This window comes from Neophocaena asiaeorientalis, unplaced genomic scaffold (assembly GCF_003031525.2).
Source record: "Neophocaena asiaeorientalis asiaeorientalis breed wild unplaced genomic scaffold, Neophocaena_asiaeorientalis_V1.1 scaffold138, whole genome shotgun sequence".
Lineage (NCBI taxonomy): Eukaryota > Metazoa > Chordata > Mammalia > Artiodactyla > Phocoenidae > Neophocaena > Neophocaena asiaeorientalis.
The window spans coordinates 3,512,312-3,539,018 of record NW_020172632.1 but is presented as its reverse complement, the minus strand read 5'-3'; the positions used below and the strand labels follow the sequence as shown (position 1 = coordinate 3,539,018).

The following is a 26,707-nucleotide window of genomic DNA, read 5'->3' as shown; positions in this document are numbered from 1 at the left end:
TTTCCCCGCCCCCGCCGGTCTTGTCGCCGCTGAAGGGAGCCGGCTGCGTGCTGTCGCAACCAGCCCTCATCCTGGCCGGCGACAGTAAGACCGAACCCACATCACTACCAACCTCCCTGTTGAGGCGGCTGCGGCTCGGGCTCCGCGGGGCGCAGGCAAGCGGCCCAGGCGCCTGAAGGTTACCGAGTGCATGAGCGCCTATTTCCCTCCCGGGTGCACGCTTCGCTCCCGGAGCCGCGGAACTCGGCGGCCGCCATGGCGTCCAACATGGACCGAGAGATGATCCTGGCAGATTTTCAGGTGAAGTATTGGGCCCACTTACCCTCTCACCTCCAACCTCGTGGGTTCCTGGTGCCCAAAGGGTGGCCTCTTCCCAGCGTTTGTTTGAGCACTGCTGTGCTGTGTGGTTTGAGTTTTTATACGGTACCTGACTTGAGGTGTGTGTGAGTGTGTGGTGTGTGTGTGTGTGTGTGTGTGTGTGTGTGTGTTGTGAACTGTGGGGGACTATGTTATGTTGGGGGTGTGTAGAATGGCTTATGTACGGCTTGAATGGTATTTGTCGAGTGAGTGGGGTGTTCTGTCGGGTTGTTTTGTGTGTGGATTGTATTGTTTCCTGTATTATAGGTAATGTGTAGAATTCGAGGATAAGTGTGGGGCTTTTAAGTATGAGGTGCTTTAGGTGAGGAGTTTTGGATTTGTGAGGAGAGTGTGCTGTATGAAGTGTGGGTGTGGTGTATTAAGGGGAGAGTAAAAAAGAATGATGGTGAGGAGGTGGTGAGGGTAGCGGGACATTGTGCTGGTTTTGAGGGAGAAATAAACATTTGAGACTGATGCCTTATTGGAGTCTTTGGGGTGTAGGAAGAGGAGGAGGCAAATAGACTGTATATATCAATGTATCTTTGCAGTGAGTTCACAAGCTTAATAAATTACCAATTCATATTTGTGGATTCCCTTCCTGTACAGATTTGAACTACTTGGTTGGTGTCCTTTCTCCAAGAGAAATTTTAAGGATGAGCAAAGATTTTTCTTACTGACTCAACTGTAGTGACACTGGCATATAAGTATTTTAGGGAGGACCTTTGAAAGTAGAGCTGTATGCTTCATGAAAGAGTTGGAGTTAGAACTAATACCCTGTAAACACCACTTTTGCCTTTTGATGTTGGAAGAAAATATTGTAGTGAGATATTTTTAACCATTTATTTTGGCATTAACTTAGAAGCTATAGTTCTGTATAGGCAGACGTTTCCCTCCTTTAACACTGCCATCATTGCACATGGTCTAACGCTAGCATAGTAGGCAATATTTTTCCTTACTGATATTTTGTTGGGCTTTTGTCTTTCTCTAATTTTTAAAGTTACTTATTTTTACAACTAAATATTCTGATGGCCATTTCCAGAGTTTGCTCATTTAATTATCCAAGTCATATCTGCTACATTAGGAATATGCATATATCTGCATTTGATTATACTGTAACTTTCAAACTCAAACAGAAGGAAGTTCTGAAAATAAAAGTTGACCACAAGATTTTGGTGCTTTGTAGGATTTGGCCTGAGATTTTCTGCCTAATTCTTTCACCTTTTTTTTCATTCTCCAAGTTAGTCTTTTATCTAATGTGGAATGTAGTTGTGTGATAAAGGACTCTGTATGTCTAGGAATGATTTTATCCTTTTGTAAAATTGTTCTGCTCTAGTAGGAATGGCTTTAAGCAACAAAAAGTATAGTTTACCTCATTAAAAGCTTTAAGGTAACTGTAACTTTGTTTTGATTTACCAAACTTTTGACTTCCTCTAATAACTTGTAGCTGTTTGCTCTCTTAGTATTTGTGACAATTATTATTATTATTATTTTTTGGCCATGCTGCGTGTCATGTGGGATCTTAGATCCCCAACCTGGGATCCAACCCGTGCCCCCTGCAGTGGAAGCGCGGAGTCTTAACCACTGGACTGCTGGGGAAGTTCCTGTTTGTGACAATTATTATGCTTAGCTTTATCGGCCAGTCTGGAAATTTAGAATTCCTGCATTCAGAGGCAAAGTAAGATTTTCTGACAAGCATTTGGGATTTTATTTTGATTGCATGAAAACATTCTAATAAGTTTTTTTTTTCAAACCAATGGCAATGCTGTGAACAATTGTTTACAAATTGGAAAAAGCTTATGGCATCTGCAGTGAACAATTGTTTTCCAAATGGTGAGAGTTAATTGCATATTGTCAAATAGGCAGGAGAACATTACTGGTAGAATAAAAGTTATTTAGAAAACTATGCACAAGCACATTAGCCTTTTGTGTATTTTAGGAACCTTGTATTCCTCTTACAAATGATGATTCCAGATGAGTTTATTCTTGTGGACTTGGTTTTAAAATGGATTATTCTTCACTTTGCTGTACACTTGAAACTAGCACAACATTGTAACTCAACTATACTCCAATATGAAATAAAAATTAAAAAAAAGGATTTTTCTTACTTTTAAAAAATATTATGTAAAAGTTTTGTAGAATTGACTTTAAAAAATTGGCATTTATCCAGTTATCAGAAACCAGGCAATTTATTTTGAAAATTATAGCTCAAGAGTTGGAATGTAGATGCTTGGATGATACTGGCTTCTTCTATAACTGGGCAAATCAATTTCCCCAGCCAAAAGTGAGCATAGTAAAATTATGTTCTGTTTATTTCATATGATTGTGAAAATTAATAATAGTTTTGAGAGCTCAGTGCTGCTCTTGTAGAAAGCGACATGATTTTTAAATGTGACTAGATTTTAAAAATAAATAAGTTTAAGATTTTGATTATTGCTGGAAAATACAATGTCTAAATATGGGAAAGTTTTTGAGAAGGATTTTGTATTCTCTAACTATTTCAACTCAATAAACAAAGGACTTCTGTTGAAATCAGTGGCGGAGTGCCTAACAATCATATGAGGTAAATAGAACATAATTTTACTATTTTCACTTTTGGGTAGGGAAATTGATTTGACCAGTTATAGAAGAAGTCAGTATCATCCAAGCATCTACATTCCAAGTCTTGAGCTATAATTTAAAAGATAAATTGCCTGGTTTCTTGTAATGAGGTAAGTAGTGGATGGAAGATTTCAGCTCAGACTTAATGGGATAGATTTGAGACTTTGTAGGTGAGTGAACTAATTACAAAGCAAATATATTCCAAATTGTCCTCTAAAAGATTTTTTCCCCCAAGTAAGAACAGCTGCCAGTAGGAAAAAAATTTAAATTGTGGTGAAATACACAATAACATAAAATGTGCCATCTTAACCATTTTTATCAATACGCGTCCAGTTCAGTGACATTAAGTACATTCACATTGTTGTGCAGTCATCACCACCAACCATCTTCAGAACTCTTTTTATCTTGCAAAACTGTAACTCTCTACCCATTAAACAGTAACTTCCCATTCTTCCTTCTCCCCAGCCCCTGGCAACCACCATTCTTCCTCTGTGAATGTGAATGCTCTAGGTACCTCTAATAAGTGGAGTCATACAGTATGTGTTCTTTTGTGACTGGCTTATTTCAGTTAGAATAATGGCCCCAATTTTGTAGCATGTGTCAGAATTTCCTTCCTTTTTAAGGCTGAATAATATTTCATTTTATGTATTTACCATATTTTGTTGATCTGTTCATCTGACAATGGACACTTTCCCTACGTTTTGGCTATCATGAATCATTAATGCTGTACATGGATGTACAAATATCTCTTTAAGTCCCTGTTTTCAGTTCTTTGGGGTATATACCCAGAAGTAGAATTGTTGAATCATAAGATTTCTATTTTTAATTTTTTTAGGAACCGCCATACTGTTTTCCATAGTGGCTGCACCACCAAAAGTTTGAATGGAGAGAATGACAGTGTAGTGTTTAATTAATTTGTAAATTCCACTCTGAACAAATGAGTTTAGAACTTGGAATAGTCCAACAAAAATCAGCTATAAATGTAAATAGTGTTAGCATAGTATATTACTGGTAAAGGAATGACTAGACTAGTACACCTACAGTTTTGGCTGACCAGAACCAGGAGGGGGTGTAAAGGAATTTCCTGGGTTTAAAAAACAGGCAGGCACTGATGAATCAAGAGAGGTTTTTTTTTTTCTTCTTCCTTAAAGTTTTTTTTATGACAGATGCATTCAGGTGCAAGTTCCAAATCTTTTTCTTTTTGTAATTGTATAATTCATTAAGGTTGAGGTATAGAGCAAAAATCATTTGATCAAACAAACTTTTGAGACTGTATTCGATTTGCTTTGTGAAAACAGTTATCCAAACAAAATTGCGGTTGCTATTTAATAATTTCAGTAATTAGTTACCTCTTACTTTGGGTCTAGATGAACAAAAAAATGAGTCTTCTCACTCCCCCACCCCTTTAACCTTTCAGTTAATGCCATGGTAAATTCTTTTTCCTCTAAGATACTTTTTTTAACTTATAATTTTCCTTTGAGAACAAAATGAGTGGTGTACCCATTTAGATTAGTGTCACATGTGGGTCTCATGTTTTTCTATTTATGTTTCTTTGTTGCTGATAATATAGATACATAGATCATAGCTCTACTCAAGTGAAGAAAAAATAACTTTCACTAGTAGTAATATTTTCTATCAGACTTTTTCATAAACAAAACTTATCTGCCTTTCTAAAAAAGTATTCGTTCTGAATCTAGTTCCATTGGTCAAATATTAAGAGTACCTTTATTTCTTCTCTAGTTTGGCACTGATTTTGATGTTGTATATCCTGGATGACACAATTGTGGCTTTGTTTTCTACTCCTGGTCTTTCCAGCTAGTAATACCTTTGCTGCCTAAATTGCTTTGTACATTTACATACATTGGACTATCACTATGGGATGTAGTGAGTTTTCATTTGCCTATCAACTCCTCTTTGAAGCATGGACTCTTCCATGACCCTACTGGTAAGTTACTTGTAGGTAATTTCTGCCCTTTCATTACATTACATTTTTTCCTTCTAAATGAAGCTGTGAATCACTCTTCTTTCTTTTTTAGTTTGACACAAAGAGATATTTTCTACAAGAGAGGATACCAGACTGCGAGTAGAAATGGTATCGATCCAGACAGATAGGTATCCTTGGTGATGTTGTGGATGAGGGACCAAACTAAGTATTCATGGAACATCATCTTTATTTCCTGGGAGGTTACCTTGGGTAGGAGATTGAGTACTATGGCAGAAAGTAGTCTTGTTAGTATTCTTTCTTTCCTTTCTTCACTGTCCCCTTCGTTTTTAGAGGGACAAAGCATATTGTTTTGTGTTTGGATTGTTGGTCATTGGGAAAATAAGGTTTTGGCATGTAGATTAAAGTTTAGTAGTTAGTGGTTAAGAGCATGGCCTTTGATGTCAGATTACTTAGATTTAAATCACAGCTCTGCCATTCACTCATCTTGTGATTTTTGACCAGTTACTTCACACCACTTTGCTTCAGTTTTCCCATATGAAAAAAGGGTTATTGTAAAGTGATTAGAACAGGTATCTGACGTAGAAAGTGTTTTAATAAATTTTAGCTGTTATTTTCATTGTTGACAGTTTTTTTTTTTTTTTTTTTTGCATTATGTGGGCCTCTCACTGCTGTGGCCTCTCCCGTTGCGGAGCACAGGCTCCGGACGTGCAGGCCCAGCGGCCATGGCCCACGGGCCCAGCTGCTCCGCGGCACGCGGGATCCTCCTGGACCGGGGCACGAACCCGCGTCCCCTGCATCGGCAGGCAGACTCTGAACCACTGTGCCACCAGGGAAGCCCTATTGTTGACAATTTTAAAGTATGCACTTGTTCTCTGCAGGGGACTTCAGAGATCATCTATTTCTAGCTTCTCATTTTTTCTTTCGTGGGCGTTGAGACCCTGAAAAAGGAAGTGACTTGTCCACGGTCATGAACTGGTTTGAAACAAAGATTTTATCCAGGTGTACATAAGAGTGTTCATTTTCTAGCTTAATTTGTCAAATAGCTTGGACGTCTAGAGGAAAATGTGACCCACCACTTAGAAATTTGTCCAAATTGTTAAAACTTACATAGAAAATAAATTAACAGTGCCTGTCATATAGCAGACATGCAGCAGGAAGGGAAGGAGGGAGGGAAGGTGGGAAGGAGGAAGGGAGGAAGGGAGGGAGTGATCGTTCCTAAACTGCCATTCCAGTTCAGTGCCATGCTTCTAAGCTCACAGGTGATCAGAAGACATGGAATGGAGAGACTTCAGATTTGTTGAGCATGGTTCGGTTGATGCCTGTTGTTTGCCAGACAGGTTTTATGGACTCTGTAGTTCAGGGGTCAGGAAACTGTAGCCTGTTAGCCGGTTGCCTGTTTTTATACATAAAGATTTATTGGCACACTCATTTACCTATTGTCTATGACTGCTCTCTTGCTGCAGTGACAGAGGTGAGTAGTTGAGACAGAGACTTCATGGCCCACAAGCTTAAAATATTTACTATTTGAGCTTTTAAGATAAAGTTATCTACGTCCCCCGCCCACCTGAAATCAATACTTTCTTTTGAAATCAATACTTTTCTTTCTAGGTTTTAGTAACTGCAAAGTGTTAGAACATTTGAATGCCTCACAGGTACACATGGTTACTTCTCTATAGGAGGCAGTTAGAACATTGCACTTAGGCAGACTAGAGCACTTGTTTTTGTGCTTTGCTTTTTGTTTTGGCTGTGGTTTTCTGAGCAAGTCATTTATCCTTTCTGGGTGTCAGTTATTCAGTCTATAAAATGTAGATCTGCTTAGACCCATATCTACTTGAACACAGAAGATTAGACTAGATTAGGTGTTCAAATAGAGTCTGGATAATCACTTGGCAGCAGTGGGGTTGAGGACATTCAGTTATAATTTAGGTAATTTATCTAGCTTAGGGGTCAGCAAACTACATCCTGAGGGCCAAATCACCAAATTTTTTGTCAGCAAGTCTTACTGGAAGGCAGTCTTTCATGTTCATTTACATACTGTCTCTGGCCACTTTTGCCCTCATTAGCAGAGTTGAATAGTTGATTGCATGACCTGCAAAGCCCAGTATATTTACCCTGCCCCATATAGGAAAGTTTACTGATCCCTGGTCTAGATAAGTGGTTTTCAACTTTGGATGATTTCTGTTCCCCAGAGAACATTAGACAATTTCTAGAGACATTTTTGGCTATCACAACTGCGGGGTGCTAATAGCATTTAGTGGGTAGAGGCCAGGGGTTCTGCTAAATGTTGTATAATGCAGTAGACATCTTGTGACAATGAAGAATTATCTGCCCAAGAATTTCAGTAATTCTGAAAACCCTTGATCTAAATCAGTGGTTCTCAGACTTTAGCTTGCATAAGAATAAGTGGGAGGGCTTGTTAAATCACAGATTACTGGAGCCCAGAATTTTTAATTCAGTGGATCTTGGGTGGGGCCTGCAAATTTGCATTTCTGCCAGGTTCCCAGGTTATGCTGATGTTGCCGGATCCAAGGACCACACTTGAGAAAAACTGATCTAGATGATTTTTGAGGTTACATCCATTCCTGTGATTGTTTGATTTTGTGATCTTAAGTACTCTTCCATTTTTTGACTTAGGAAAATTTGAATTTTTCAGTATATACTTGATGCTCATAATAAAACATGCTGTTTCATGACTCCATATGTTTGAACCCGTAGTTTTCGTGTCCCTTTGGAAAACTTCTATTTATTGTTCAAAATTATTGCCTACCTTTTGTTTATAAAACATCAGTACTCTGTGCCCAGTTAGTGTTAATCATTTCTTCTTACATATCTTGTACATATTTCTTTTATATCAGAAATAAGAGAATTTCTCAAAAAATTCTGAAAAATTTCTGAAATTCTCAAAAATTTCTCTTTTGAGTCTTATATCAGATTGTCAGTAATCACTTAACATGTTTCTTTTCCCTACTGTCAGCTCTTTGAGTGAACAGCTGCTTGGGTCTTAACCACTGTTCCTATAGTATATATTAAGAGGTGCTCCATGAATATTTTTTGAAGAAATATTATGAATATTGGCTGTTATGGTACAAGTAAATGGAGTAGAATTGTAAATTATGTATTTTTAAGCATCTACCATTTTCTGACATATGGTTTTGAATAAGAAGATCTGTCATTGAGAGAATACAAATTAGACTAGTTTATTAAATTGAGGGTTATAACTTCAAGGTGACCCATTTATAGAGAAGTACAAAACACCCACACTCTGCTTTAGCTTTGATAGAGGGCTCAGTAAGTTAATGTGACAAAATATACGGCCTGAGGCCATATTTGTAAAATTTGAATGCTGTTACTGAATTGCTACATGTTAGCCATTCTTCCTGATTATGTTTTCACTGTCAAACTGTTTTTTAAGGCAGAAATTCTAATTTCAAATAAAAATTGCTTACCATGTTAAATCATTAGCCATTGACTTCTAGGTAAGTTTGAGATAATTGCAAGAAGCAAAATTAACAGAATAATTGTACCTGTCTTTATACTTATTTGTGGTTATAGAGGAATAATTGAGATAGAAAGAATGAGATGTCAAGTTGTGGTAAAGAAAAGTGGAAAAGTTTGCAGGTTATGTGTACCTTAATGGCATTAGAGTTAGGTTCCAGTCACCTGTTTTTTTTCCCTCTGCAGTTCACCTGGTTTAATGACTGAAGTTGAAAAGTGTTAGTGAGAGGAAAGTTTTGTCTCTTGTGCCCTTCTGGCTCCCCATTCTCTTTCTCCCAAGGGAAAAGTAGTGGTTGAACTTTTTTTTTTTAAGCCAATTTTAGTGATATTCTTTGGCATCTAGTTAAAGTGAGATGGAGACACAATTGAGCATTTTTATTTTAGGTTTAATGAGGAAGGAATAATAATATTAGCATATAGCTTTTGATTGATTTGTATGTGCCAGATATTGTGCTAGGTTCTTTTTTTTTTTTTAAGTTGATATGTTGTATTCTCAATTTTATTCAGTTCAAGAAATTTTCTTTTTTTTTTGGCCACAAGGCATTCAGGATCTTAGTTCCCCGACTAGGGATCGAACCTGTGCCCCCTACAGTGGAAGCACGGGAGACTTAACCACTGGACCGCCAGGGAAGTCCCTGTGCTAGGTTCTTAACATCTAAATTCTGCAGTGACCCTGTCTTAGGATCCAGAGATACAGTTCTCCGTGGCTTCTGTAATGTCTTGTGAGCAAAGGCACTGACTTTTTGCTCCTGACTATGTTTTCAAGGATATTTGTATAGTGAGCAGCCTTGGAAGACAGAGGTAATGTCTCTCTCTGGAGCAAAGGGCAGGCATGCATAGTATCTATTTTAAAAGATTGGGGTTCTCTAGGCTCCTCTTCTGTAACACAGTCCACTGTGTGTGCAGGTATCACTTGGCCTACTTTGTGTCACCCTGTGGGAAATGGGACTGGGAAACTGTGCAAGGAAATTCTGATATTCTGACTACAGATATTGCCATGAGTCATAAAGTTCACTGTCTCCAACCCAGGAGTCTAGCTCTTCTGCCAGCATCTATGAAACTGACAGGCTCTAACTTAGTTTGCAAGTAGGGTAAAAATCTCAGATCCTTCTCTGCTCTTAATAGTTCTGGCAACAAGGATGGGATGTTGACAGAAACATAGGTTTCTGGAAGAGGAAGGGTGAGGGCCTTATGGGCTGGTTAATAATTTGAGGGAAGTCCATGGGAATTAGTAGTGAACATGTTGACAAAATTGTTAAGTGGTTCTCTACTTTCTTACCTGTTAATGAGGAGGAATTAAGGAGATGGTTGCAGACTGAGTACCAGGAAGTAGGTTCAAAGACAGCTGCCTGAACATTCCTCTGGTTGAGGCTAACTCTCAACAACCCTCAAATATCCTCTCTGATAGAGGGAATTTTTTTCACCAGTCTGTCAGTCAGACTCAGGTTCAGACTCCTCACAATGTAACAACTAGCACTAAGATTTGTCCTGGCTGGGCAGAAGGCTCTGCCTCCTTTCAGACATTTACAGATGTATGTAATTTGCAGTTACTGTGGGCAGAAAGCAAAGTTGTTAGAACTTTCACTAGTTTGTCTGAGAGATAAGAGGATGGGGGTACAGAATGTCTTGTGGCTCAGCCCCTCCTTTGGGGCCCCTTCTTCCCAACTTCACTGTCTGAAGCAAAGCCACTGACTCAATAAGGTCCTCAATTTATTGAGGTTTCCCTAAACCTTGTCCTGGTTCACCAGTGGTCCAGCCAAGCTGAAACTGATTGTGTCTGCTCATCTTTTATGGCTGTTCAGCCTTTGCACCAGCTATGCAGACTGGTAATGACTGTAATTGCTGTGTTCAGTGGACAGAACTCAAGGCTGTTCTTATAGGTCTGGCCTGTACTCTCCTTCATGAACTTGTATTTTTGCTGACCCTTGGCATGTTGCCAATGGCCTAGCTATTTGGTCTGCCACTTGGAAACTATAGACTGGCAGATTAAAGACTGCTTTCTTTGAAGCTGTGAACTATGGAAACAAATTATAGCTGCTGATCAGACTGTCTGGATCACTCATGTAGATGCCCACAATAAGGGCCTTTTCTCTGATGAAGCCCCCTGGAATCAAGCTTCTGATTGAGCCTGCACTGCCCAGAGCCATCATTGTTGCCAGGATCCATCATTGTATCAGATGTGACAGCATATCAACTGTCATAAAGTATGTAAAGTAAAAGACCATATTTCTGATGCAGGGGGTACCATTGCATGCCAGACTTGTGACTCCTGCCAAAAGTTGACCTGTTTGCCATATAATGAGAGAAGCTACATTACATGGGATGTGGCCCCTGCCTGTTTTGGCAGATTAAATAAATTGGACCTTTGACCTCCCTCTTTGAGGTATCAGTGGTGCCTCACTGCTGTTGACACTTTTTCTGGTTGTGTTGTTGTTGTTTTTAGTCCAGTTAGCTGACTGGCTACACCATTTTGACCCTTGAAACTAATTGTGTTATGCTTTCCAGCTTTCTGGACCATTTGCAGTCTGGCAGTGGTGCACTTTTTATTGCACCATTTTTATTGTATTAGTGAGCTGATAGTCAAGATATTTGAGGGGCCTTTCATGCCCTCTGCCATTCACAGGCATTTGATATGTGGACAAATGTTGACTGCTGGAATAACTTCTTCCTCAGTAAGCCAGTTTGGTCACTGAATGCAGCTATCTCCAGAAAGGGATCATTTCATCTTGGCTACTTCCTGGGTAACGATCAGAATGGAAGGGGTGGGAGGTTATGTAGCTCTATTTTGAAAATTCAGGATTCCACCCTGACCATTTCTGGGCATGATGCTTCTTTATTTCTCCTAGCAGCAACTCAATGCCAGCCTGTTGATATACCTTCTGTGTGGCAGCTTGCCAAAAGGTGGTGTAGGGGATTCAAACTGAATTCTGGTTCAGCTACCTGGGTTTTCTTGTTGGGTTGACATGGTCCTAGATCATAAGGATAATGACCACTTGGTTGAGTACACTGCTTGCTGAGCCTCCCTATGGTGGCTTATGTGGATCAGTAGGGACCATAAATGGGTTTCTGTACATTTTATGAAAATTCCCTTGACCATCTTGCACCTGACATTTCCAGATAAAAGGCCTGCGTGTAAGTAGGAGATGATTGAAAGAAGATGAAATTATAGCTACTGGAAGGGGACATATGATTTTGTGGCAGTGGAGGTAAAGCAACAATCTTGACGCCTGGGGAGGGATCACCTTAGACCCCAGAAAGTTCGGGGAAAGGAAAGACATTAATGTTCTTTGTTTTTCTGAACCGAACTTGAAGCCTTCCTTATGAAGGAAAATGCCTGGTACAGCTCTTCTAAACTGTTGCAGGCACATTAAATTCAGTCGACTACTGGGTCTGCCAAACCCCATTAGAGGGCTCTGATAGCTATTTGATTGTCATTCTTCTTAACCTTACTGACAGGTCTATTGGAAATACCAGGGGTTGGCCCCCAGCTTTTTTACCTTCATGCAAAACACCTGTCAACACTTCCTGATGCCTACCCCACCCCCATACCATAGCCTTCACTCAGAGATTCTGTAGGGCAGATTACTGGTGGCCTGCACAAATGGGACAGTTTAGATTAACTTCATTAAGTCCTTTCAAAAACAAGGACTAGGCTCAGTTGCTGGAATTGAACTGGGAACCCTAAGGACCACCACTTGGATGGGAGGCCATGTTAGGACACAAGTTGACAGTGCCTCCCAGACTGATATAGGTCCCACTTGGAAGGACCCAACAATTGTAAACAACCCACTCTATCTAGGTGCACTATGTCTGCCCTGAGGACTGTATTTCGTACGTGGAAACCAGGCATTAATTTGCCTCCCTCCTAAAAATATGGACTCTTGCACCTTTTGAATGGTTAAGTAAACACCACCAGTAGGTCTTGTAGCCTTCATATGACTGCGGAGATCTCTCCAAAATGAGAGCCTATCCTTGGTTCCTTGGGGAAGCTTCCCAGAGTGATTTCTGATTTGTTATTTATGTGCACCCTGTGGACAGTTATCTCTCTGAGGGAAGTCATTCAATTAGAATAGGTATTTCAAAATTTGTTCCTAACTTTTTAGCTGAAGTGGCCCTGGAAAGCATTCAGGTCAGCCTCAAGTCACTGACCAGAGTTGTTATGGTTGATAAAATTGCCCTACACTTCTTCCTTCTGGGCCAGGGCAGAGTTTGTGTAATTGTTAATTCATTCTGTTGTTCCTGGATTAATGCTTTTGGCCAAGTGGAAAGGTTAATACAGAAACTTAGGGACAATGCTGTCAGACTCTCTTTTCTGAGGTAAACCCTCATGACTTATCAGATTTCTTCATCTTACTTGGGTGTGGAACCCTGAGAAACAAGGATGAAATAAATTCTGAAGGTTGGCCTCATCCTGTTGGCTGTTGATAGTCGCCTTAATTAAATGCTGTACGAGACAAATTAAATGGATTTAGTCATAGTCTCTGTCAGATTAATCAGAGTGGCTGTTGGAGTGGCATGCTTATGAGAAGCCAGAGTGTTCAGTGGTGAAGACGGTTAGGACTAATGGGTAGATATTTTTGGGAGATAGTTCCCTGTGTGTCTCTTCTATTTCTGCACATCTTATGAACAGAGACATTGATTGTTCCAGATTATCTTTTCAAGGGTGTTGGACTGTTACCAGCCTAGATAATATCTCCTTCCAGACCAAAGGGCAAGTTTGCTTACAGCCTGGAAGATAAAGATACTTTGATCCTCCAAAGCAAAGAGTCCTCGTGCTTACTGTCCATTATAAAAGATTCATGTTCCTTAAGCTCAGGGTTTCTCTCTTGTAATGCAGATCTACTGCATGTGCAGGTGTCACCTGGAACACTCTGTCACCCTGTGGGAAATGGGACTTGGGAACCAGTGCTAGAAAATGCTGACACTCTGGCTGCTGCTCTTGCCCCGATTAATAACGTACTTTGTCCTTGACCTAGATGTCTTGAGTCTTCGTCCAGCATCCATGAAATTGTAACAAGCTGCATTGTTAGCTTGCAAGTAAGTATGGTGGAATATTTGATCTTTCACAGTTCTTACCACTGTGAAAGGTTGATGATCCCCCATTTTACAGATTGAATTTGGACCTAATCTGTGATAGCTCTTGTTGTATTCCCATTTTAAAGATGAAAAAGTAGAGGTGTAAAGAGGTTAAGTAATTATCTAATGACAAGTAGTCATAACAAGGCTGGGTTTGGAACTCAGGTCTGCTTTACTCCAAAGTCAAGTCCATGATCTTATATATCCACATTTCTCAAATGGGTGTGCTAAGGAGTAATCAAAGCTACAGAATAAATATGCACATCTTCTTGTAGCACCAATTTACTAGAATAACTTAAAAAGAAATATGCTTTTTAAAAATTAAAAACAATTATCATGAAGTAAATATAAAATTTGCATGAATTTTAAATAGAAAATGAAATTTCAAAGAAATTGTAAACATGTATGTAACCTGCTTTTTGGGTCATCTCCTCCCCTCCTCCCATGAGGGAACATGCTTCCTTCCTGTATCATTCTGACTACAGTAGTGTAAAAAATTAATAAGTAGTGCACTTTACAAGGTTGCCTTTTAAAAAAACAAATCAAAGACACATCCGGTTATTTTTTGATTTCTTCATACTGTTCTAGCTTTGTGAAACACAAAAAAGTAGAACAAAGTTTTTCTGGTGTCCCTGGATTTACTGAGGCTAATAGAGGGATCAAAGAAGAAAAAACTGGAATTCATTGACTTCTTATCTTGAAGTTGTATGTGGCAGTGGTTTCTATTGGGATTACTTAGTACTTCAGCAAGAGATTATCCTGTCACTGGTATTTTTTTACTTCACTTTTACATTTATCAGTATCTATAAAGTATTGTGTATCTATATTTATGCTAAGTAAATTTGCATTATTTTGGGGAGTGCTGTCAGTTTCGATATTTTCCTGAGGTCCTAGTAGTGGGACTTGAAACTAAAGTATAGTTGTCCCTCAGTATCCATGGGGGGTTGGTTCCAGAAGTCTCTGAAGATACCAAAATCTGAGGATGCTCAAGTCCCTTATGTAAAATGGCGTAGTACAATGAATACAGTGGGCTCTCGTTATCTGCAGGTTTCACATCCTTGGATACTGTAATGACATAGTGGCAAAAGTAATAGAATTGATTCCAGTTAAGGCAAGCTGATCCCAAGTTGATACACACGAACTTCGTTTTACACTGCATTGTATTTAAGAAAAGGAAAACATTACTTAATGATTATTATGGGATAATGTAGTAAGAGATATTTTGCCAGGGCTCACTGTATATTTGATGAAATTAAATACTTAGGGTTTTTAAGTGTGATAATGCATTGGGTTATGTTAAAAAAATGTGCTGCAGGAGTTGAGGAAGGTGGCAGAAGAGTAAGACGTGGAGATCACCTTCCTCCCCACAGATACATCAGAAATACATCTGCATGTGGAACTGCTCCTATAGAACACCCACAGAACGTTGGCAGAAGACCTCAGACCTCCCAAAAGGCAAGAAACTCCCCACGTACCTGGGTAGGGCAAAAGAAAAAAGAAAAAAACAGAGACTAAAGAATAGGGACGGGACCTGCACCAGTGGGAGGGAGCTGTGAAGGAGGAAAGGTTTCCACACACTAGGAAGCCCCTTTGCGGGCGGAGACTGCGGGTGGCGGAGGGGGGAAGCTTTGGAGCCGCGAAGGACAGCTCAGCAACAGAGGTGCAGAGGGTAAAGCGGAGAGATTCCCGCACAGAGGATCGGTGCCAACCAGCACTCACCAGCCCGAGAGGCTTGTCTGCTCACCCGCTGGGGCGGGCAGGGGCTGGGAGCTCAGGCTTGGGCTTCGGTCGGATTGCAGGGAGAGGACTGGGGTTGGCAGCGTGAACACACCCTGAAGGGGTTAGTGCACCACGGCTAGCCGGGAAGGAGTCTGGGAAAAAGTCTGAACCAGCCAAAGAGGCAAGAAACTTTCTTCCCTTTTTGCTTCCTGGTGCGCGAGGATTGGGGATTAAAAATGCCGCTTAAAGGAGCTCCAGAGGTGGGTGCGAGCCGCGGCTAACAGCGTGGACCTGAGATACGGGCATGAGATGCTAAGGCTGCTGGTGCCGCCACCAAGAAGCCTGTGTGCGAGCACAGGTCACTATCCACACCTCCCCTACCTGGAGCCTGTGCAGCCTGCCGCTGCCAGGGTCCCGTGATCCAGGGACAATTTACCCAGGAGAATGCATGGGGCGCCTTAGACTGGTGCAACGTCCTGCTGGCCTCTGCCGCCGCAGGCTCCCCCTGCACTCTGTGCCCCTCCCTCCCACCCGGCCTGAGTGAGCCAGAGCCCCTGAATCAGCTGCTCCTTTAACCCCGTCCTGTCTGAGCGAAAAACAGACACCCTTAGGTGACCTACACGCAGAGGCGGGGCCAAATCCAAAGCTGAACCCTGGGAGCTGTGTGAACAAAGAAGAGAAAGGGAAATTTCTCCCAGCAGCCTCAGGAGCAGCGGATTAAATCTCCACAATCAACTTGATGTACCCTGCATGTGTGGAATACCTGAATAGACAACGAATCATCCCAAATTGAGGAGGTGGACTTGGAGAGCAAGATATATTATCCCCTTTTCCTCTTTTTGTGAGTGTGTATGCTTCTGTGTGAGATTTTGTCTGTAAAGCTTTGCTTTCACCATTTGTCCTAGGGTCCTGTCTGTTGTTTTTTTTTTTTTAACGTAAATTTTTTTTAATACTTATTTTTGATTTTAATAACTTTATTTTATTTTACTTTATTTTATTTTATCATCTTTCTTTTCTTTTCTTTTTTTCCTACTTTTTCTCCCTTTTATCCTGAGCCGTGTGGATGAAAGGCTCTTGGTGCCGCAGACAGGAGTCAGTGCTGTGCCTCTGGGGTGGGAGAGCCAACTTCAGGACACTGGTCCACAAGAGACCGCCCGGCTCCACATAATATCAAATGGCGAAAATCTCCCAGAGATCTCCATCTCAACACCAAGACCCAGCTTCACTCAACAACCAGCAAGCTACAGTGCTGGACACCCTATGCCAAACAACTAGCAAGACAGGAACACAACCCCACCCATTAGCAGAGAGGCTGCCTAAAATCATAATAAGGCCACAGACATCCCAAAGCACACCACCAGACGTGGGCCTTCCCACCAGAAAGACAAGATCCAACCTTACCCACCAGAACACAGGCACTAGTCCCTTCCACCAGGAAGCCTACACAACCCATTGAACCAACCTTAGCCGCTGGGGACACACACCAAAAACAACGGGAACTATGAAACTGCAGACTGCAAAAAGGAGACCCCAAACACAGTAAGATAAGCAAAATGAGAAGACAGAAAAACACACAGCAGATGAAGGAGCAAGATAGAAGCTCACCAGACCTAACAAATGAAGAGGAAACAGGAAGTCTACCTGAAAAAGAATTCAGAATAATGATAGTAAAGATGATCCAAAATCTTGGAAATAGAATAGACAAAATGCAAGAAACATTTAACAAGGACCTGGAAGAACTAAAGAGGAAGCAAGCTATGATGAACAACACAATAAATAAAATTAAAAATACTCTAGATGGGATCAATAGCAGAATAACTGAAGCAGAAGAACGGATAAGTGACCTGGAAGATAAAATAATGGAAATAACTACTGCAGAGCAGAATAAAGGAAAAAGAATGAAAAAAACGGAGGACAGTCTCAGAGACCTGGGACAACATTAAATGCACCAACATTAGAATTATAGGGGTTCCAGAAGAAGAAGAGTAAAAGAAAGGGACTGAGAAAATATTTGAAGAGATTATAGTTGAAAACGTCCCTAATATGGGAAAGGAAATAGTTAATCAAGTCCAGGAAGCACAGAGAGTCCCATACAGGATAAATCCAAGGAGAAGCACGCCAAGGCACATACTAATCAAACTATCAAAAGTTAAATACAAAGAAAACATTAAAAGCAGCAAGAGAAAAACAACAAATAACACACAAGGGAATCCCCATAAGGTTAACAGCTGATCTTTCAGCAGAAACTCTGCAAGCCAGAAGGGACTGGCAGGACATATTAAAGTGATGAAGGAGAAAAACCTGCAACCAAGATTACTCTACCCAGCAAGGATCTCATTCAGATTTGATGGAGAAATTAAAACCTTTACAGACAAGCAAAAGCTGAGAGAGTTCAGCACCACCAATCCGACTTTAAAACAAATGCTAAAGGAACTTCTCTAGGCAGGAAACACAGGGGAAGGAAAAGACCTACAATAACAAACCCAGAACAGTTAAGAAAATGGGAACAGGAAAATACATATCGATAATTACCTTAAATGTAAATGGATTAAATGTTCCCACCAAAAGACACAGACTGGCTTAATGGATACAAAAATAAGACCCATAGATATGCTGTCTACAAGTGACCAACTTCAGACCTAGGGACACATACGGACTGAAAGTGAGGGGATGGAAAAAGATATTCCATGCAAATGCAAAGAAAAAGAAAGCAGGAGTAGCAATTCTCATATCAGACAAAATAGACTTTAAAATAAAAACTATTACAAGAGACAAGGAAGGATACTACATGATGATCAAGGGATGGATCCAAGAAGATATAACAATTGTAAATATTTATGCCCCCATGATAGGAGCACCTCTATACATAAGGCAAATACTAACAGCCATAAAAGGGGAAATCGACAGTAACACATTCATAGTAGGGGACTTTAACACCCCACTTTCACCAATGGGCAGATCATCCAAAATGAAAATAAATAAGGAAGCACAAGCTTTAAATGATACATTAAACAAGGTGGACTTAATTGATATTTATAGGACATTCCATCCAAAAACAACAGAATGCACATTTTTCTCAAGTGCTCATGGAACATTCTCCAGGATAGATCATATCTTGGGTCACAAATCAAGCCTTGGTAAATTTAAGAAAATTGAAATCGTATCAAGTATCTTTTCCGACCACAACACTATGAGACTAGATATCAGTTACAGGAAAAGATCTGTAAAAAATACAAACACATGGAGGCTAAACTATACACTACTTAATAACGAAGTGATCACTGAAGAAATGAAAGAGGAACTCAAAAAATACCTAGAAACAAATGACAAGGGAGACACGATGACCCAAACCCTATGGGATGCAGCAAAAGCAGTTCTAAGAGGGAAGTTTATAGCAATACAATGCTACCTTAAGAAACAGGAAACATCTCAAATAAACAACCTAACCGTGCACCTAAAGCAATTCGAGAAAGAACAAAAAAACCCCAAAGTTAGCAGAAGGAAAGAAATCATAAAGATCAGATAAGAAATAAATGAAAAAGAAATGAAGGAAATGATAGCAAGGATCAATAAAACTGAAAGCTGGTTCTTTGAGAAGATAAAATTGATAAACCATTAGCCAGACTCATCAAGAAAAGGAGGGAGAAGACTCAAGTCAATAGCATTAGAAATGAAAAAGAAGTAACAACTGACACTGCAGAAATACAAAGGATCATGAGAGATTACTACAAGCAACTCTATGTCAATAAAATGAACAACCTGGAAGAAATGGACAAATTCTTAGAAATGCACAACCTGCTGAGACTGAACCACGAAGAAATAGAAAATATGAACAGAGCAATCACAAGCACTGAAATTGAAACTGTGATTAAAAATTTTCCAACAAACAAAAGCCCAGGACCAGATGGCTTCGCAGGTGAATCCTATCAAATACTTAGAGAAGAGCTAACACCTATCCTTCTCAAACTCTTCCAAAATATAGCAGAGGGAGAAACACTCGCAAACTCATTCCACAAAGCCACCATCACCGTGATACCAAAACCAGACAAAGATGTCACAATGAAAGAAAACTACAGGCCAATATCACTTATGAACATAGATGTAAAAATCTGTGTAAAAATCTATGTAAAAGGATTCTTCAGTATACGCAAATCAATCAGTGTGATACACCATATTAACAAATTGAAGGAGAAAAACCATATGATCATCTCAATAGATGCAGAGAAAGCTTTCGACAAAATTCAACACCGATTTATGATAAAAATGCTGCAGAAAGTAGGCATAGAGGGAACTTGCCTCAACATAAGAAAGGCCATGTATGACAAACCCACAGCCAACATCATCCTCAATGGTGAAAAACTGAAACCATTTCCACTAAGATCAGGAACAAGACAAGGTTGCCCACTCTCACCACTCTTATTCAACATAGTTTTGGAAGTTTTAGCCACAGCAGTCAGAGAAGAAAAAGAAATAAAAGGAATCCAAGTCAGAAAAGAAGAAGTAAAGCTGTCACTGTTTGCAGATGACATGATACTATACACAGAGAATCCTAAAGATACTACCAGGAAACTACTACAGCTCATCAATGAATTTGGTAAAGTAGCAGGATACAAAATTAATGCACAGAAATCTCCGGCATTCTTATACACTAATGATGAAAAATTTGAAAGTGAAATCAAGAAAACACTCCCATTTATCATTGCAACAAAAAGAATAAAATATCTAGGAATAAACCTACCTAAGGAGACAAAGGACCTGTATACCGAAAATTATAAGACACTGATGAAAGAAATTAAAGATGATACAAATAGATGGAGAGATATACCATGTTCTTGGATTGGAAGAATCAATATTGTGAAAATGATTCTACTACCCAATGCAATCTACAGATTCAATGCAATCCCTATCAAACTACCACTGGTATTTTTCACAGAACTAGAACAAAAAATTTCACAATTTGTATGGAAACACAAAAGACCCCAAATAGCCAAAGCAATCTTGAGAACGAAAATTGCAGCTGGAGGAATCAGGTTCCCTGACTTCAGACTATACTACAAAGCTACAGTAATCAAGCCGGTATGGTACTGGCACAAAAACAGACATATAGATCAATAGAACAGGATAGAAAGACCAAGTATAAACCCACGCACATACGTTCACCTTGTCTTTGATAAAGGAGGCAAGAATATACAGTGGAGAAAAGACAGCCTCTTCATTAAGTGGTGGTGCTTGGAAACTGGACAGGTACATGTAAAAGTATGAAATTAGAACACTCCCTAATACCATACACAAAAAATAAACTCAAAATGGATGAAAGACGTAAATGTAAGGCCACAGACTATCAAACTCTTAGAGGAAGACATAGGCAGAACGCTCTGTGACATAAATCACAGCAAGATCCTTTTTTACCCACCTCCTAGAGAAATGGAAATAAAAACAAAAATAAACAAGTGGGACCTAATGAAACTTAAAAGGTTTTGCACAGCAAAGGAAGCCATAAACAAGACCAAAAGACAACCCTCAGGATGGGAGAAAATATTTGGAAACGAAGCAACTGACAAAGGATTAATCTCCAAAATTTACAAGCAGCTCATGCAGCTCAGTAGCAAAAAAAAACCCAATCCAAAAATGGGCAGAAGACCTAAATAGACATTTCTCCAAAGAACATATACAGGTTGCCAACAAACACAGGAAAGTATGCTAAACATCAGTAATCATTAGAGAAATGCAAATGAAAACTACAGTGAGATATCATCTCACACCGGTAAGAATGGACATCATCAAAATATCTAGAAACAATAAATGCTCTAGAGGGTGTGGAGAAAAGGGAACACTCTTGCACTGTTGGTGGGAATGTAAATGGATACAGCCAGTATGGAGAACAGTGTGGAGGTTCCTTGAAAAGCTACAAATAGAACTACCATACGACCCAGCAATCCCACTACTGGGCATATACCCTGAGAAAACCATAATTTAAATAGAGTCATGTACCAAAATGTTTATTGCAGGTCTATTTACAATAGCCAGGACATGGAAGCAACCTAAGTGTCCATCAACAGATGAATGGATAAAGAAGATGCTGCACATATATACAATGGACTATTACTCAGCCATAAAAAGAAACGAAATTGAGTTATTTGTAGTGAGGTGGATGGACCTAGAGTCTGTCATACACAGTGAAATATGTCAGAAAGAGAAAAAAAAAATACCGTATGCCAGCACATATATATGGAATCTAAGGAAGAAAAAAAAAAAAGGTCATGAAGTTAGCACCTAGGGGTAAGACGGGAATAAAGACACAGACCTACTAGAGAATGGACTTGAGGATATGGGTAGGGGTTGCGTAAGCTGTGACAACGTGAGAGAGTGGCATGGACATATATACACTACCAAACATAAAATAGATAGCTAGTGGGAAGCAGCTGCATAGCACAGGGAGATCAGCTAGGTGGTTTGTGACCACCTAGAGGGGTGGGATAGGGAGGGTGGGAGGGAGGGAGATGCAAGAGGGAAGAGATATGGAAACATATGTATAACTGATTCACTTTGTTATAAAGCAGAAACTAACACACCATCATAAAGCAATTACACTCCAATAAACATGTTAAAAAATGTCCTTATCCTTTAGAGATATATCCTGAAATACTTATGGATGAAATGATTTGATATCTGGAGTTTACTTCAGAACAGTGTGGGAGTGTTTTGGGGGTGGGTTAATGGGGGGTGAAACAAAAATGGCTACCACTTGGTAATTGTTGAAGAGGGTATTGTGTTTATGGCTGTTCATTTTACTGTTATCTCTACTCTTGTATATGCTTGAACTTTTTCATAAAGTAAAAAAGACGTTCTGCCGAAAGAAAAGTGACTTGGAGGGATTGTAAGCTTTAGGATAATATCTTCATGTTCTAATGGACTATAGGATTAGAGGAGTGGGAATGAGACTATTACAAGGAAGTTGTAACAGCAATCACCGTAATGTTATGTAATGCAATATAATTGGATTACAATGTAATTGGTAAATTTTTGTCTATATTTTTGTCTACATTTTAAAACTTAAAGTAGTTTACTAGTTAAGTTTTCTTCGTTAAAAGCCTTAGCTGAAGTCTTGGAATAATGGTTTCCTAAAAATAATCAATTTTCTAACTAAGATAAAATAAACTTGTAAGGAATTAACTTCGTGTGCTAAGTTTGAGTAAGTGAAGACAAGTGTCATTTTGGCAAAGAGGTGCTAACAGCTTCTTTCTTTTCTTTAAGCAATATTTAAACAAAATCAGAAACCCAAAAATGTACCAAAAATGTATTAAGCAAAAAGAAAAGGCCAGTTAGATGATGTGTCATTTTCTGTGTGTATTGATGCAATCTGTTTTTTGCAATGACTTTTTACTCTTCATTCTGCCTTTATTGTCCCAATAGAACAGCACGTGATGATAATGTTTAAATATGGCTTTATTTTTATTATTATATAAGCTTCAGGTGTACAACATTATAATTTGGCATCTTTATGCACTACCAAGTGCATAAATCTTTTCAAATTAGTGTTTTTGTGTTCTTTGGATAAATACCCAGAAGTGGGATAGCTGGATTGTATGGTAGATCTAGTCTTAATTTTCTGAGGAATCTCCATACTGTTTTACACTGTGGCTGCACCAGTTATAATACCACCAACAGTGTATGAGGGTTCCCTTTTCTACACAGCCTGTCCAACACTTCTTATTTCTTATCTTTTTGATAAAAGCCATTTTAACAGTTGTGGGGTGATATCTCATTGTAGTTTTGATTTGTATTTCCCTGGTAATTAGAGATGTTGAGCACCTTTTCATGTGTGGTTTGGCCATCTCTATGTCTTCTTTAGAAAAATATCTTTTTAGATCCTCTGCCCAGTTCTTAAATATTTAGTTATTTGGCTGCATCGGGTCTTAGTTGTGGCACGTGGGATCTTTGTTGCGACCCACGAGCTCTTCATTGCAGTGTGTGGGCTTCTCTCTACTTGTGGCACACGGGCTCCAGGGTGTGTGTGCTCAGTAGTTGAGGCACGCGGGCTATAGAGCGCGTGGGATTAGTTGCCCTGAGGCATGTGGAATCTTAGTTCCCTGACCAGGGATCGAACCCACGTCCCCTGCACTGGGAGGTGGGTTCTTAACCACTGGACCACCAGGGAAGTCCCTCCAGTTCTTAATTGGGTTGTTTGGGTTTTTTTGTTGTTGAGTTGTATGAGTTCTTTATATGTTTTGGACATTAACCTCTTATCAGATATAATTCGCAAATATCTTCTCCCATTCAGGTTGCCATTTGTTTTTGATGGTTTCCTTTGCTGTGCAGAAGCTTTTTAGCTTGCTGTAGTCCCATTTGTTTATTTTTGTTTTTGTTTCCTTTGTCTTTGGACTCATCCACAAAGACATCGCTAAGGCTAAGGTCAATGACATTATCACCTATGTTTTCTCCTAGGAATTTTGTGGTTTCAGGTCTTACATCCAAGTGTTTACTCATTTTGAGTTAATTTTTATGTATAGTGTAGATAGTGGTCTAGTTTCATTCTTTTGCATGTGGCTGTCCAGTTTTCCCAGCACCATTTATTGAAGGGACTATCCATTCTCCATTGTTTGTTCTTGGCTTCTTTGTTATAAATTAATTGACCGTATATGTGTGGGTTTATTTCTGGGTTCTCAGTTCTGTTCCATTGATCTCTGTATCTGTTTTGTGCCAGTACCATACTATATAGCTTGTAATATAGTTTGAAATCAAGGAGCATGATACCTCCAGCTTCGTTCTTCTTTCTCAAGTTTTGGCTATTCAGGACCTTTTGTGTTCTGTACACATTTTAGAATTATTTGTTCTAGTTCTGTAAAACATGCCATTGTAATTTTGACAAGTATTACATTGAATCTGTAGATTGTTTTGGGTAGTATGGACATTTTAACAATATTCTTCCAATCCATGAGCATGGAATATCATTTCGTTTATTTGTGTTCTCTTTAATTTCTTTCATCATTATCTTATAGTTTTCAGTATACAGGTCTTTCACCTCCCTTGGTTACATTTTTTCTTAGGCATTTTGTTATTCTGGAGGAAGTTGTAAATGGAATTGTTTTCTTAATTTCTCTTTACGATAGTTCATTGTTAGTGTATAGAAATGCAACAGATTTCTATATATTAATTTTGTATCTGTGGCTACTGAATTCATTTATTAGTTCTAGCAGTTTTTTGGTGGCGCCCTTAGGGTTTCCTCTGTGTAATATCATGTCACCTGCAAATAATGACAGTCTTACTTCTTCCTTTCCAGTTTGGATTCCTTTTATTTCTTTTTCTTGCCAAACTGCTGTGTGGCTAGGACTTCCAATACTGTGTTAAATAAAAGTGGCAATAGTGGGCATCTTTGTCTTGTTCCTGACAGCTTTTCACTTGAGGTACATTCCCTTTATACCCACTTTGTTGAGAGTTTTTATCATAAATGGAAGTTGAATTTTATCACATTCTTTTTTTGCATCTGTTGAGGTGATCATATGATTTTTTTCCCCTTTGTTATATTAATGTGGTGTGTACATTGATTAATTGGCAGATATCGAACCATCCTTGCATCTCTGGAATAAATCCCACTTCATCATGGTGTATAATCCTTTTTATATATTGTTGAATTTGGTTTGCTAATATTTTGTTAAGGATTTCTGCATCTATGTTCATCAGTGATATTGGCCTGTAATTTTTTTTGTGTGTGTATGTGGTGTCCTTGCCCAGTTTTGCTATCAGGGTAGTATGGACATTTGACTGGCCTCATAAAACATGTTTAATATGGCTTTGTTTTAAGAAAAGAGAAATACTGCATAAGCTATTAGTCTTCCCACTTAAACAGGCATGAAGAGTATGTAAAGTTAAAATGTAGATTATGACAAAATGAAGTATGTTTTATTGTTAAGATTAAAGATTTTGTTGGATCATAAACCTTACCCTTAATCCAGGAGTAATTTAATTTGCCAAGATAAAAATATTAATATGCCAAGAAACAACCACATACTTTCCTGGCATGTCTACTAGAGGATTTTTATTTCTTTACTCTTTTTTCAGTGTATGCATTGTGTATGGGTGCGTGTGTGTGTGTGTGTGTGTGTGTGTGTGTGTGTGTGTGTGTGTGAGAGAGAGAGAGAGAGAGAGAGAGAGAGAGAGAGAGAGAGAGAGAGAGCGACTGATTGATTATAGCAGAGCCTTGGCATTTCCAGGGGATAGATCCTGAAGGTATGCTGACTTAACATGGATATAGAGTCATCCTTTGATTAAAGGGCAGTGGTAACATACATAGCTGGTCCTAGGACTCAGCTCCATATGCAGTCCTCCTGAACTTTTAGGAGACTTCGTGAGGATAGCTGCAAGGAATTCCCTGCTGGCCAGGGCACATCTCACAGTTGCAGCTGCTGTTTGTTACCCATGAGGAAACTATGAAACTGTAGAGTCATGTATTTAGGTTGCTCTTCTCACTTATCCCAGATAGGATGCTCTGAACTTGCCCAACAAGGCATTTCCTCAGAAATACCTCTCTTCTGGTTGTTATTGTGGTCAGATAAGTGAGATGAAAGAGATGGAAATATTATGGAGTTTTGGTAGTATTAGTGACAGTGCTTGATTAATAAATAGAGTGTTTAATATTACATGTCACATATTGTTATGTGAGGCTATGATGTGAGGGTATGAAGAATACCGAGAAATATATATTATCTGAGACTGTCTTCATGAATATTTTCACTCACTTGACAAAATCGAATACCTGCTCTGTGCCAGGCATTATACTAGGTAACTGGGAGATCACTACGTTTATAAGGCAGCTAAGATAGCTAATAAAAGTTTCATTGTTCGTAATTTACTGATTTCCTCTAGAGCTGTACAGAATTTATTTTCCCACCACGTGAAGGCAGCTATGTTACTGTTAACGCTTATCATCTGATCCCTAATTTTCCAGTTCTTTCTACCACTTATCACTTGGTTGCTTTCCTCTGGATGTGTTTACTTATTAATGGCACGCTTCAGAGGAGGAGCTTTGGAGTTAACACAATATTCCAAGAGAGACTTGGAGTAGAGTAGAATGCCTCTCCCCTAATTTTGCACATTATATTACTGTTAATGCCGTTACCTTAAATTTTTGACACATGTTCAATGGGTAGTAACTTAAAATTCTGTATGAGTAGATAAGGTGTATCTCCTTCATTTTAAATTTAAACATTTGAATTTTTCAAACTAAGTGGAGAACTTTATGTTTGTTAACTTCCATCCCTCTACGTGCTCTTAATCATCTGTCTAGGAATCTGCTCCACATCAATTTTTCCTTACATTTCCTTTGGCTTCTGAATCTCCCTTTCTACTGGTTCCCGTTTCTCAACCTATTTCCAATTTAAAGACTTGCCAAGTTTCTCTCAGTTTAGAAATACCCTTTATTGATTCTATGTCCTATTCTGAATGCTTCCATATTTCTCTCTCTATTCCCCCCATATTTCTCTTAAGTATCAATGTACCATAAGGGTCTATCCTTGTTCT

The 26,707-nt window shown here is 39.2% G+C and overlaps 1 protein-coding gene across 1 annotated transcript in view; it reads left to right on the top strand.

Annotated features, from left to right (window-relative positions):
- The first annotated feature begins 207 nt into the window (after window positions 1-207).
- Window positions 208-26,707, top strand: part of FAF1 (Fas associated factor 1) — a 469,659-nt gene continuing 443,159 nt past the window's right edge. The window contains exon 1 of the mRNA XM_024739340.1: window positions 208-300. Coding sequence (XP_024595108.1) covers window positions 256-300 — 45 coding nt within the window. The 5' untranslated portion in view covers window positions 208-255. The remainder of the gene's footprint in view (window positions 301-26,707) is intronic.